Genomic DNA, 13,355 nt, shown 5'->3' on the forward strand with positions numbered 1-13,355 from the left:
CATGGGACAGAGATTATGTGTTCCCCTAGCATTGTACTAACGAATTCTGGTTTCAAGTCTACTTATTCTTAATATAAGGGGTATGTGATAACACTGAATAATTGACAGTGTCACCTCTCTGTTGTCCACATGCACTTACAGTTTGGCCTAGATTTTTCTCTGTCACATAATGCAAATATTTATTGAGATGTTTCTTTTTTGTTTTGTGAGGTCTCATTCTATAGTCCAGGCTGGCCTGGAGTTCACTTTGTAGCTAGCCCATGATAGCCCCAAACTTGAAAGTGTCCTCTTTGCCTCAGCCCTCGTGTGCTGGGATTACAGGTATGAGCCACCACTGGTTTAGCTTCGTTTTTTCACAGCTGTTGTTCTGTCTTGATTTTAGCGACAGTTTTGGGTGTGCTGCATTGGTTAAGGTTTCAGTAGTGAGTCATCTGTGACTCTACTAATATATGAATTACTTTAATTCTGGAGTGCCTGACTACTCAAAAGCTGTATATGTTGTCATTGGTAGTTTAATGCATGGTTTGAAAGCAGTTCATCTATTTCTGTCTATTTTGGGTAACATCTATTCTGTCTAACTGGGTAAAATGTTTAGGAGTGAATTGAGAGCTGTGAAGGGATCCTACCAAGGTTGTTTGCGTGTCATAGTTTTAGTTTTCTGAATATATCAAAGTCATTATCTGTTTCTTTTGCAGGTGGTGGCTAATGCTGTAGCAGCATTGTCTGAGATCAGTGAATCTCACCCAAACAGCAATTTACTTGATCTGAACCCTCAGAATATCAATAAGCTGCTCACAGCCCTGAATGAGTGCACAGAATGGGGCCAGATTTTCATCCTGGACTGCCTGTCTAATTACAACCCTAAAGATGACCGAGAAGCTCAGAGGTCAGTCTGTCTTACTGGACATTAGCTGATGGTCTTGCCTTACTGAATAATGTTTAATGTCTGCTCTTAGTATAAAGAGGCTGTCAGACTGAGGAAGGCAGAGGGTTTAGGGGGACATTGCTATCCCCAGCATATTTTCTCACTGGATTTAGGGACACTGTAAGTGCTAAACCGCACCAAAAAGAATGTAGTTGTTTCATACTTCTGCCAAAACCTTCATTTTATCACCTATCTCCCAATTCCTGGTCACTTGGTAAACAAAAGTTATGTCTGTCCTTGTAATGACATACTGTCTATTCTGTTAGATTCTTCATACTAGTTATTGAGCTGAACAATACCTGTAATTTAGTATTAGGTTAGGTATTTTTAAGTCAGCAACACGTATGTGTCTTGCCATTGTACCTAGAAATCATGTTAGACTGCATTTGGAGCTTTTGAGAATATCTTGTTTGTTCCAGTCAGCCCTTTACTACTTCCATGTTTAGGTTTTCTTTGACTGTCAGAACTTTAGTACTGAATGTCATCAACACATCTGCACATAAGTACATTTCAGTTTACAAAGTTGGAGTTGCTCCCCATTTTTAAATTGAGCACGTTGTATATATATATATAAGCACTTGACTAGGCAAAGTACTTCTGAAGAATTGCTGGCTCTTCATTAAAGTTGACATATTTTAATTATGGTAGATAAGAACCTTCCTTGCTGGCTGAAGCTGATTTCCAAGCTACTAGAATGTAAGTTCTCTTCACTTGTCTGGGAAATGATTCCCTCTGGACCTAACTAATACTGCTGGTAGTTTCTTTTCATCATTGAAAGTACAATTATATTCTGGAGAGAACTTTACCAAGAATTTTAATTTCTGTTGGCCATTGACATTACACTCATTAATTCACCTAGCGAATACTTCTTAAGCCCATGCTGTGTGCTAGGTTCTGTTCTAGGCTGTGAGGATTCCGCAGTGAACAGACAAAAATCATGGTCCTCATGCACCATTCATTCTGAGGAGTGGGGATAGGAGTTTATATAATATGGATATTCAGTAAAATATATGATAGATCATAGTTCATGATGGCTAATGGAGGTAATATAGGGATCTAAGAAATGGCAGATGTTGTAGAGAAAGAGCCCATGATGAGAATGCCCCCCATCTCTATCATTTTTGTTTGTTTTGAGTCAGGGACTATGCGTATAGCCTGGGCTGGCTGCAAACTTGTGATCCTCCTGTCTCAGTATTTGTTTTCTTTATTTGTTCTTTGAGACAGGATCTCGAAATGTAGCCTTGGCTAGACTTGAACTTACCATATAAACCATGGCCTCTAACTCAGAGATTCATCTGCCACTGCTTCCCAAGAGCTGGAATTAAAGCTGTGTACACCACACCTAGCAGGATTTTATTTTTGTATTTTACTGTTTGGAATTAGACTTTTTAAAAAGAGTAATCATGAAGGTCTGTGTGAGAGGGCAGACTTCGTTTTTTAAAGGCCTGGAGGAGGTCAAGAGTCAGCCACGTGGACATAGAGGAGAGTAAGCAGCCACTTACCTTGTCTCTTTAACATTGTAAACAGTCATGCCAGGTGTGGTGGCGCATGCCTTTAATCCCAGCTCTTGGGAGGCAGAGGCAGGAGGATCTCTGTGAGTTTGAGGCCAGCCTGATCTACAAAGTGAGTTCCAGGACATCCAGGGCTGTTACACAGAGAAACCCTGTCTAGGAAAAAAAAAACAAAAAACAAAAAACCATTGTAAACAGTCACTCATGATGTTTGTTGCCCAAGAGCTAGCAAGTTAGGTTGATTTCAGAGAACACTGGAAGTGTGAATATCAAGATTCTATGAGGCATCTAAGCATAGGTAGTAGGGCTAGAAGAAGTCGGGAGAACATTGTAATAATATTCTAATATTAAAAACCAAACCCAAACAAAACAAAAATATCATCTGTTTTTGAGTTTTTCTTACTAGCTTGAAAGCAAGAGTTTTTCTTACTAACTTGAAAGCAAGAGGCTGTGTAGTTTCACCTGCCAATCTACTTCCTCTTTAAGTCACAGGTAGATAACACCTCTCACTATGAATTAATTTTCAGGATGCTTGGTTTGACTTCCTGTAGGTTGAGTAGAGATGAGCTGTGAGGCAGGGAGCCCTAACATTATGTGGGGAGACAGGACTAAAATCAAGAAGGTAACTAGCGTGAGTGCCAGTGTCTGGGGGATTGCTAGTTCCCTTCCAGTTTGGATATCCAGTTTGGATAGTTGCTGGCTTCTAAAGTCTTCTGACACCCCTGCTCTGCCTGTAGCCTGCTGGGCACGAAGCTTTGCGGTGTTGACCTAAGCATGGAACTTTGACTTTTCTAGCTGAATCTTTGATTTCTTGATACTTGGGCCATGGAACTCTGAAGCATTACTTTATGGATGAATTGAGCAAAGGTACCATAATCCAAGATACTCAATTTCCCTTTCTGTCCCCAGCATCTGTGAGCGAGTAACTCCTCGGCTATCCCATGCCAACTCTGCAGTGGTGCTTTCAGCAGTGAAAGTTCTAATGAAGTTCCTGGAACTGTTACCCAAGGACTCGGACTACTACAATATGCTGCTGAAGAAGTTAGCGCCTCCACTGGTCACTCTGCTATCTGGGGAGCCAGAAGTGCAGTATGTCGCCCTGAGGAACATCAATCTAATTGTCCAGAAAAGGTGGGGAAATAGTAATTTGGTGATTTTAAAATGTTTGTGATCTTGAATTAAGCTTAATATAAATGCTCCATAGACTGATGCCAATCTCTTTTGTTCTTTACTGTGTGGAAGTAAAATTGTTATATAGTAGCACAACTTCCCCCGGAATAGCAACTTAGTTGTTACCATTCTCTCAGTAGTAATTATCTGGTGTTGTAGTTTGGGGTTGTTAAGTTGTTTTTGTTTATTTTTTGATTTTTGGAAACACTCTCTCACTATGTAAACCAGTCTGGCCTCGAACTCATAGAGGTCCACCTGCCTCTGCCTCCCAAGTGCTGGGAGTAAAGATGTGTGCCACCACGCCCAGCCAGGTCGCTTTCTTAGGTGTTTCTTTTGGACATGCTACCCAGGAAGGTTATAGTTGAGAACCAAGTTGTTCTTCCTCAGCAGTTCTGTGTGGTAATACATAACCCCTCATCCTTTAAAAGGACACAAATCAGATGTCAAAAGGAATTGATAGAGAATAGATGGGCTAGGAGTATAGCTTTGTGGTGGAATGCTCCCCTAAAATGTGCTAGGCACTGAGCTTGACACCCAGCTTTACTGTGTGGAAGTAAAAATGTTACATAGTAGCGCAACTACTGTATGGGGGTGGGGAGGACAATAGAGTGTTGTTGGTTGTTTCTTACTCTTGGCTTTTGGCTCTTTGCTCTTTTGGGGGGTCCACTATCCAGCTCCCAAATAAACAAATACATAGTCTTATTCTTTTTTATAAATGCCTGACCTTAGCTTGGCTTATTTCTAGCCAGCTTTTCTTAAATTAACCCAGCTACCTTTTGCCTCTAGGCTTTTATGTTTTTCTACTCTGTATACCTTTCTTTACCTCTTACTCTGTGGCTGGCTGTGTAGCTGAGTGGCTGGCTTCTCCTTCTGTTTATTCTCTCTGCCTACCAGCTCCATCTATCCTTTCTCCTACCTGGTTATTGGCCATTCAGCTCTTTAGTAGACCAATCAGGTATTTAGACAGGCAAAGTAAAACAGCTTCACAAAGTTAAACAAATGCAACATAAAAGAATGCAACACATCTTCCATCATTAAAAGAAATATCACACCGGGCGGTGGTGGCGCACACCTTTAATCCCAGCACTCGGGAGGCAGAGCCAGGCGGATCTCTGAGTTCGAGGCCAGCCTGGGCTACCAAGTGAGTTCCAGGAAAGGCGCAAAGCTACACAGAGAAACCCTGTCTCGAAAAAACAAAAAACAAAAAAAAAAGAAAGAAAGAAGTATCACAGCATAAACAAATGTAACACATCTTAAAATAATATTTCACAACAATAGAGGCTTATACGGGACACTTGTAAGGAGTTTTCTTCCCCTAAAGGGGACAGTCAGAAAGGCTGAGCAGGACATGTCAGTAAATATGTTTGGTCATCTTCCTTTCTTGTGTTTTTGTGTATCACAGGCCTGAAATCTTGAAGCAGGAAATCAAAGTCTTCTTTGTGAAGTACAATGATCCTATCTATGTTAAACTAGAGAAATTGGACATCATGATTCGTCTTGCATCCCAAGCCAACATTGCTCAGGTCAGACCTTCAGCTGTCTCAAATTTATGCTGGCTTAGAGCTTAAGATCTGGTATTCAGAAGGCATGAAATTGCTGTTTGAGAATCTTTAAATGGTATCCACTTGTTGGATATTTGACAGGTCCTGGCAGAGCTAAAGGAATATGCCACTGAGGTCGACGTGGACTTTGTTCGCAAAGCCGTGAGGGCCATTGGCCGGTGTGCCATCAAAGTGGAGGTAAGGCTTCAGAGGAGGAGGTCACACGGTGTGGGGTTCCAAGTGTTCATTACTTTAGAGTATGTATAATTGCAGTTTATCAAAATGATAAAGCATATACTTAATGAACTAAATAATTTAATGTTTATGGGTGTTGTGTCTGCATTATGTCTGTGTACACTGTGTGTGCTAAGTAACGTTATTAGCCAGGACCCCCTAAGTCATGAGCCACCATGTGGGTGCTGGGAATCTAACCCAGGTTCTCTGGACGAGCAGCCATTTTTGCTCTTAACCCCTGAGCCTTCTCAGCCCCAGATTAAAGAATTTTTAATGAAAAGCCACTGCCCTGGTTCTTTTCCTTCTTTACTTAGCCCTACTTTCCAAAAAGTATCACTTTCAACTCTCTTTTATGTTGGTTTTTCTTTTGCTACATCCATATCTATAAATAATTTTATTATCTATTGGTTTATTAGTTACAGATTTTTATCTTTTCAACATACCCCACTCCTCCCCAAGCATTTGGGGGTCTTGTTAGTTTTACTTAAGACAGGGTCTTTCTGTGCAGTACAGGCTAGCTCCAAAATCACATTCCCTCTCCCTCAGTCTCCCAAGCGTAGGATTCCAAGCATGAGCCACTCTGCCTAGCTTTAATTTTGTGTTCTTTCCACACTTGCTTTTGGTAACATGTGTCCTTAGGTGTTGTATTTTGTTTTGGTTTTAACTTACTTTGATACTACCTATTTATTTTTTACATTTATATATATTGTTTGAGGAGACAGCATGTGCCAGGGTATGTATGTGAAGGTCAGAGGACAACTTGTAGGAGTTGGTTCTTTCTTTTCACCATAAGGCTCCTAGGGATCAAACAGGTCAGTAGACCTGGTGGCAAGTGCCTTTATCTGATGATCCATCCTGCTGGCCCTAATACCACATACTGATTGCTGACTAGACTTACAGACTTTCCAGAGACTGGACTGTATCGTAATGGTTCCACTTATCTCCTACCTCCATCCCCTTTACATGACTAAATCTGGAGGCATGGTGATACTCATGAGTTTTAGGTAACGCTGTGTACTTTTTGAATCCTAACAGGAGGCACATGATTTAGTGACCTATGATAGTACAATGATAGACTTACCCTTGGATTTGGGGATTTTTCTCACAATCTTGTCCTAAAAGAAAAACAAATCTATCATAGTATCAGTATCAGTTTGCATTCCATATTCAATTAGTAAAAGATTAATAGATTAATCTCTATTCTAGGGTTTTTTTGAGCCATAGATAACTGAAAAGAAAATGAAAGCTATGGACCTTATATTTGTAAAATATTTTGTAAGTCCATACAAAATTTGACGATTCCTTTTAGGAGGTTTAAGAGCACCCTGTGCAGAAGACGAGAGGGATGGCTTGGTGGTTAAGAGTGTTTTCTGATCTGTCCTGAGAACCGGGTTTCACATTTCAGCACCCACAGCAGGCAGCTCACAGGCTCCTGTAACTCCAGTTTCCAGGGCTCTTCATGAGCACCAGCGTGTGTATGTGTGCACAAATGCTGGTTTATCTTCCTCACGGTGGCTGCTCAGGCCATAGCCTGGGGGTGATTCTGTTTCCTCAGACCGTGGCTCTTTTGCTGCCATTAAAGGAGGTTTTAACTAAAGGTAGCTTTAACTAAATCTCTATGGTTCTAATAAAACTCAAGATTCAAAGGGTAGGGTGAAGACCTGTGAGCTCAGAGAGTTAGAGTAGTAATTGACTAACTTTCTCTCTTTGCTGGTGTCCACAGAAGCCTCCCTCTTTCCACACCGCCCCCACTTTACAAAAACCACCCACACTAGGCTCCTCTCTGCAACTTCTTGTCAATTAGTTGCTAACCCCACCTCTCTGAGCCCAGGTTGATTTTATTTAAATAACGCAAAAGCAACACATCTTCATATAGTCAAACAAATGCAGCATAAACAAATGTAACACATCTTTGCCTAGCTAAACAAATATTCCACAACACACAAACGTGGGGGTGGGGTGAGGGGTTGGGGGAAAAGAGTGAAGAAGTCTTTTTAAAACATCAAAAAGGCCTATGCAGTCTCCAAAGAATTGTAGTCAAGGACCTCCAACTTAGGTATATTCTTTAATTGCCTTTCTTTCCTTATACCCTGGCTATTTTTTTCTTATTTCTGTTCTTCCAGTTATCCAGGATAATGTTTACTCACTTAACTGAATTATCTGGGAGATAGAGGTATACCTCAGTGGTAGAGCTCTTGACTAGCTTGTGTGAGGTCCTAGGTTTACTCTTAGCAAAACACACAAAACCAAAATATTTTTCAATTTGTTTTCTAATGAATAAAAGCTGGTATATTCCTAGAATTTCTAATATTGATATACAACAGATGATCTAGCCTCTAGTATAGCTTTAGCAAATTTAGTGCCTGTTTAGTTTAGTGAATGTACCTGTATATTTCCTTTTTTTTTTTTTTTCCATTTTGTGTTGAGATAGTGTTATTGGATAGATTACCTGACTTATGTTTTGATATTTTTCTCCCTAGCAATCAGCAGAACGCTGTGTAAGCACATTGCTTGATCTAATCCAGACCAAAGTAAATTATGTGGTCCAAGAGGCAATTGTTGTCATCAGGGACATCTTCCGCAAATACCCCAACAAGTATGTCAAAGTTCTTGTAATCTTCTTTCTCAAATTATTTGGGAAATGTTTAACTAAGGCACTTTGAAATTGACTAGGTAAGAATTACTACTCTTAATATAACTGGTCATACTAGATTCTTTATTAAAAGTCAGAGATACATAAGTGGGTAGCCAACAGAGACTAAACTTCTCGTTTAGAGATGGGGATAGGGTTTCAAGTTGGCCCTATGTGCTGGGATTGCAGGCATGAGCCACCGTACCCATCTGCTTTATTATTTTTGTAAAAATGGAGCTCTGCTTGAGTATATACTGTCTGTTGGCAGTTACCATTAAACAGGAAACCTATATATTCCCTGCTGTCTGGACACACTCTTACTTTATGCTAGACAAATGATTATATATTTTATCCTCTCAGAAGGGTCTTAACATATACGAATCATGTGGCCACTCTTTCACAAAAGCAGGCCAATAACAGCCATGCTGTTTACTTTGCATGGGACCTGCTATTTTGTGGGAAATGACAGAATTTATTGCAATGAATTGCCCACCTCTGTCCTCTTAAGGAAGTGTTGTAGTTCCTCCACACAGATACTCAGTGTCTGTATTTTCACATCATAAAATTTCCAGACTGAGGGTTCTTAGTTTATAAAACAAAAATAATAAAACAAATACTTTGGTTCTGAAGACAGGCAGGTCAGAATTCATGTGTGTATGGTTTTTTTTGTTTTGTTTTGTTTTGAGAAGAATTATTTTTAGAAAGACGACCACCACCTTTTACTGAATTCCCAAAAGAATGGAGGGTCAGGTTTCTAAATTGTTTTGTTATATAGGTTAAAACAAAAGTGTGTATCTCGATATGATCAACAGAGAAATATGTAATACTTGTGTAAATAAGGGGTTATGACAATTTAATTTTAAGAAATCAGTCAAAACTCTGGTTTAATAAGTAGGAATAGGGCAGATACTTGACCTAGTATACTAGTTATCCACATTAATTTAGTCTATCTCATTCTGATGTTTAAAATTACATTAACCAGCTTGAGCTGGTGGCCTAGACCTATAGTCTCAGCTACTCAGGAGGCTAAGGCAAGACAAGCACAAGTTCTAGTCAGCTGCAGCAACTCAGCAAGGTCCAATTTTAAATCATGAAGGAAATAAAAGGCTGGGATACAGCTCATTGAGAAAGAGTTTGCCTAGCATGTGCTAGATCCTAGGTTCAGTCCTCAGTAATAAAAAACATTTTTAAAACTACATTAATGAAGAAGATAGATTCAACATGGTGAACACGAGAAGGCCATAGATCTATAAGACTAAAAATAACCTATTGAATTTCTTTCATAGAAACAGGTCATTGGAATATGTGCACTAGAACATGAAGATTTCTTTTACAAAAAGTAGATGGTTCTTGGGAGATTGCTCAGTTAAAGCCCTGGCTGCACAAGCATGAGGACCAGAGTTCCTATCCCTGCCAGCCATAGAAAAAGTCCAGCATCCTTGATGGCCCACTTTTAAACCTAGTGCCAGGAAACGGGCTATCTGGGCAAGCTGGTAGCTCAACTAGCTCCATCGATGAGCTCTGGTTTCAGAAAGAGACCTGGCCTCCATTAAAGTAGAACATGCTGTCAAGGAAAATACTTCATGTCCACCTCTGACCTCTGTGTGCGCATGCGCACACACGTGAAAAATAGAATGACAAGTATAATAGGAGACAGGGTTATAGTTTCCTGTTGTTTTCTAACTCCATCTTCCTTAAAAGAAAGTGAGATTTCTAAATATTTTCTACAATGAAGGCAAAATGCATACTAGGAAAATTCTCTATAGTACTTAAAGAAGGATTGTTTTTAGACACAAGATAGCAGGGTTCTCTTATCCTACAGGTTAATTTTTTCCATGTGAAATCTGTCTCAGGAACTCTTGTGAAAGTTTAAAGCTTAGTTATTGAAACGTAATTGAGCTTGGCATGGTAGCTTATGTATGCCCTTAGTACCAACCCTCAGGAGGCAGAGACAAGTGGATTCCTATGAGTTCAAGGCCAGTCTGATCTACATAGTGAATTACAAGACAGCCAGGGCTATTTGGGGAGACCCTGTCTTTAAAGGAAGGAAAGAAGAGGGAGAGAAGGAAGGAAGGAAGGGGGAGGGAGGGAAAGAAAAAAGAAAATGTAATTGAAGAACGGTGGCTCACGGTCGTCTGTAAGCCCACTCCCTCGGGAACCAGTGTCCTCTTCTGACCTCTGCGGGTCCCAGGCCTGCATGTGGTACACGTACATACATGCGAGCTACTCATATACACAAAATAATAAAATAAATCTAAAAGATATTTTTAAAGCATATTTGAAGAAAAATTTAAGCCATAAATTTCTGACTTACTACATTCTGCTAACTAAAATCCTTTGTAGTTTGCTGATTTGGCTTGGAGTCCCTGGTGTATGCCTCTAGTTTCCACTGTTAAATCCAGTTCTTAGTTTTATCTTTAGTAACTGTAGTCCATTTGTTGTAACAGGTATGAAAGTATCATTGCCACTCTCTGTGAGAACTTGGACTCCCTGGATGAGCCCGATGCTCGAGCAGCTATGATTTGGATTGTAGGAGAATACGCCGAAAGAATCGATAATGCGGATGAATTACTAGAGAGCTTCCTGGAGGGCTTTCATGATGAAAGTACCCAGGTAAGTTTATTTATATGTCATGGTTTCTGTTTCTCAGGGGATGACCCTTTTGATGAGTCCTGCTTTCTAGAGTAACAGAGCTGTAGAGCTTAGGCCAGTGGTCCACAGACTAATGCGTATTGGAACATTTGGGGGCTTTTTGAAACATAGGTTGCTGGGCCTCAGCCCTGAGAGAGTGAGAAGGACCTGTGTAGTCTGATTTCTTTCTTGCTGCGGGTGCTGCTCCAGAAGTGAGCTTCCCTGAGGTGGTTTAGAGCAGTAATCAGATTTTTATTTTCTGTCACTTAAAGATGATTACATATTGTCCTTAGCATTTGCTGTTGCTCATTACAGTACAGCTTGGCGAGGCTTGGAAAGATTCTCTGTGGATGATTAGATTTCTCCCCATCTGTCCCTCTCCTATAAAATTAGAGTCAAAGGCCCAGAGAAGCAGCCAGATTATTAAGCCCTTTCTCTCTGGCATTTGTGCTCATAGCAAATAGAAGTTTGTGTATGTAATTCAATATAGTAATTTTAATAGGTTTAATATTAATAGTATCACAGCAGGCTCCCTCTAATTGGCTCTAATCTGACATAATTCTGTTTTGGCTCTTATCCCAGTATGACAAGTGATTTCATAAGTCTTTCAAGCTTGTAAGCTTTGGCCAAAGTAAATAATACACAATTTGATCAAGAGCCAGTTTTATTACTTTATAAAATACAGTTGAGGGCTGGCTCAGAGGGTAAAGGTGATTGCTGCACAAGCCTGGAGACCTGAGTTTGATCCCTGGAACTTGTGTAAAGGTGGACAGAGAGAACTGACTCTACAGAATTGTCCTTGACCTCTCCATGTGGCCTGTGCCACATGTACTTATACACATCATGTACACATAAGAATAATTTTTATTGAAAAGAAAGAAAACAATTGAGAATCTGGCCCAGAAACAAGCCATTTCTGATACAAAACTGCACCTGGAAAATAAGAGGCTAGTGAGTGTTCAGTTGATTATTTCAGAGATCACCTTTGGCTGCTGTTCATTCCATTGGCTGACCTTTCATCTCTTAATAACAACAGTAATTCATAGCTGAGGAAACGAGAAGCTGCCTCTCATTTACTATGTTGAATTTTGTTTTTTAGGTGCAGCTCACGCTGCTTACCGCCATAGTGAAGCTGTTTCTCAAGAAGCCATCAGAAACACAGGAGCTGGTCCAACAGGTCTTGAGCTTGGCCACACAGGTGAGAGATCTGAGAGCTTCTGGAGGGTTGATTTGTGATGCTTCAGATGGTGAGAATCGATGACACTTCTTGTCCTGTTCAAGGCTGCTTTTGCTGTGGTGAACTCCACAAGGAAAAGAACTTGGGGAAGAAAGGCTTTATTTGGCTCACACATCATGAATCACAGTCCAGTGAGGGAAGTCAAGGCAGGAACCCAAACCTGGCAGGAACCTGGAGTCAGGAGCTGATGCAGAGCCCATAGAGGGGTACTGCTTACAGATTTGCTGGTTCTTTATGGCTTGCTCAGCCTGCCTTCTTATATGACCCAGGGTTGGCCTCTTCCACAATAGGTTGGGTCCTTCCCTATCTATCACTAGTTAAGAAAATACACTATGTGCTTGCCTACAGTCTGATATTGTGAAGGCGTTTTTTTTTGTTTGTTTGTTTGTTTGTTTGTGTATTTTGGTCTTTCAGGACAGGGTTTCTCTGTGTAGCCTTGTCTGTCTTGGAGCTCACTCTGTATACCAGGCTGGACTTGAACTCACAGAGATCTGTCTGCCTCTGCCTCCAGAGTGCTGGGATTAAAGGTGTGCGTCACCACTTCCTGGCACAGGAAGGTATTTTTTTAATTGCGCTTCCCTTTCAGATGCCTCTAGCTTGTGTCAAGTTGAAATGAAACTAGCCAGGAAACTTCCCAAGAAGGTTCATTTGGGGCAGGTTTTAATTCTGAAAATATTAAAATTCTGCCTCTTAACAAATTCTGCTAAATTATATCTGACTAATGCAGCTTGTAGTTCGACTGACTGAGGGTACAGAAATGGTTCAGCACTTAAGAGCATTTGTTGTTCTCACAGAGAAACTGGTTTTGGTCCCACATGGTAGTTTACAACCAACTGTAACTCCTGCTCCATGGGATCCCACAGCTCTTCTAATCTATGCAGGCGCATACATACATTCAGGCACACACATATACACATAAAATAAATTTAAAAAAAATTAAATTGACTGACTCTAGTTTTCTTGATAATTTTGAAAAAATTTATTTGGATTTTATCTTGTTGATAATAAACCTACATATGTGAAAATAACATTGAGTCTGATATCCTCTAGGTGAGTTCAGCTTTCATATGAAATGCTATGTGCTTTATCTCCTCTCAGAGAGGTGCCTTTCTCTCAGAGATAATTTAAAGTGCTTTGCTGTTTCCTTAGATGTTTTGATACTTGAATTATATGATGCTTTTCCTGGTGTTGCATGCCTTTAATCCCAGCATTCGGGAGGCAGAAGCAAGTGGATCTCTGTGAGTTCGAGGCCAGCCTGGTCTACAGAGTAAGTTCCAGGACAGGCTCCAAAGCTACAGAGAAACCCTATCTCAAACAACAACAACAACAAACAAACAAAAATACTCTGACATTCGACGTAAGGGAGAAAGGATTTATTCTGGCTCACAGTTCACATTACAGTCCAGCATGACTGAAAGTCACAGGAACAGGAACATAGGGGAGCTGGTGACATTGTATCTTTAGTGGGGAACAG

At 40.4% G+C, this 13,355-nt stretch overlaps 1 protein-coding gene across 5 annotated transcripts in view; it reads left to right on the forward strand.

Moving 5' to 3' along the window:
- Ap2b1 (adaptor related protein complex 2 subunit beta 1) overlaps positions 1-13,355 on the forward strand; it is a 124,543-nt gene that overhangs the window by 33,913 nt on the left and 77,275 nt on the right. For all 5 annotated transcript variants that reach the window (XM_059271350.1, XM_059271349.1, XM_059271353.1 and 2 more), the window contains exons 6-12: positions 696-886; positions 3,346-3,567; positions 5,009-5,129; positions 5,250-5,345; positions 7,862-7,977; positions 10,461-10,626; positions 11,744-11,842. In XM_059271350.1, the coding sequence (XP_059127333.1) occupies positions 696-886; positions 3,346-3,567; positions 5,009-5,129; positions 5,250-5,345; positions 7,862-7,977; positions 10,461-10,626; positions 11,744-11,842 (1,011 nt within the window). The remainder of the gene's footprint in view (positions 1-695; positions 887-3,345; positions 3,568-5,008; positions 5,130-5,249; positions 5,346-7,861; positions 7,978-10,460; positions 10,627-11,743; positions 11,843-13,355) is intronic.

This window comes from Peromyscus eremicus, chromosome 8a (assembly GCF_949786415.1).
Source record: "Peromyscus eremicus chromosome 8a, PerEre_H2_v1, whole genome shotgun sequence".
Lineage (NCBI taxonomy): Eukaryota > Metazoa > Chordata > Mammalia > Rodentia > Cricetidae > Peromyscus > Peromyscus eremicus.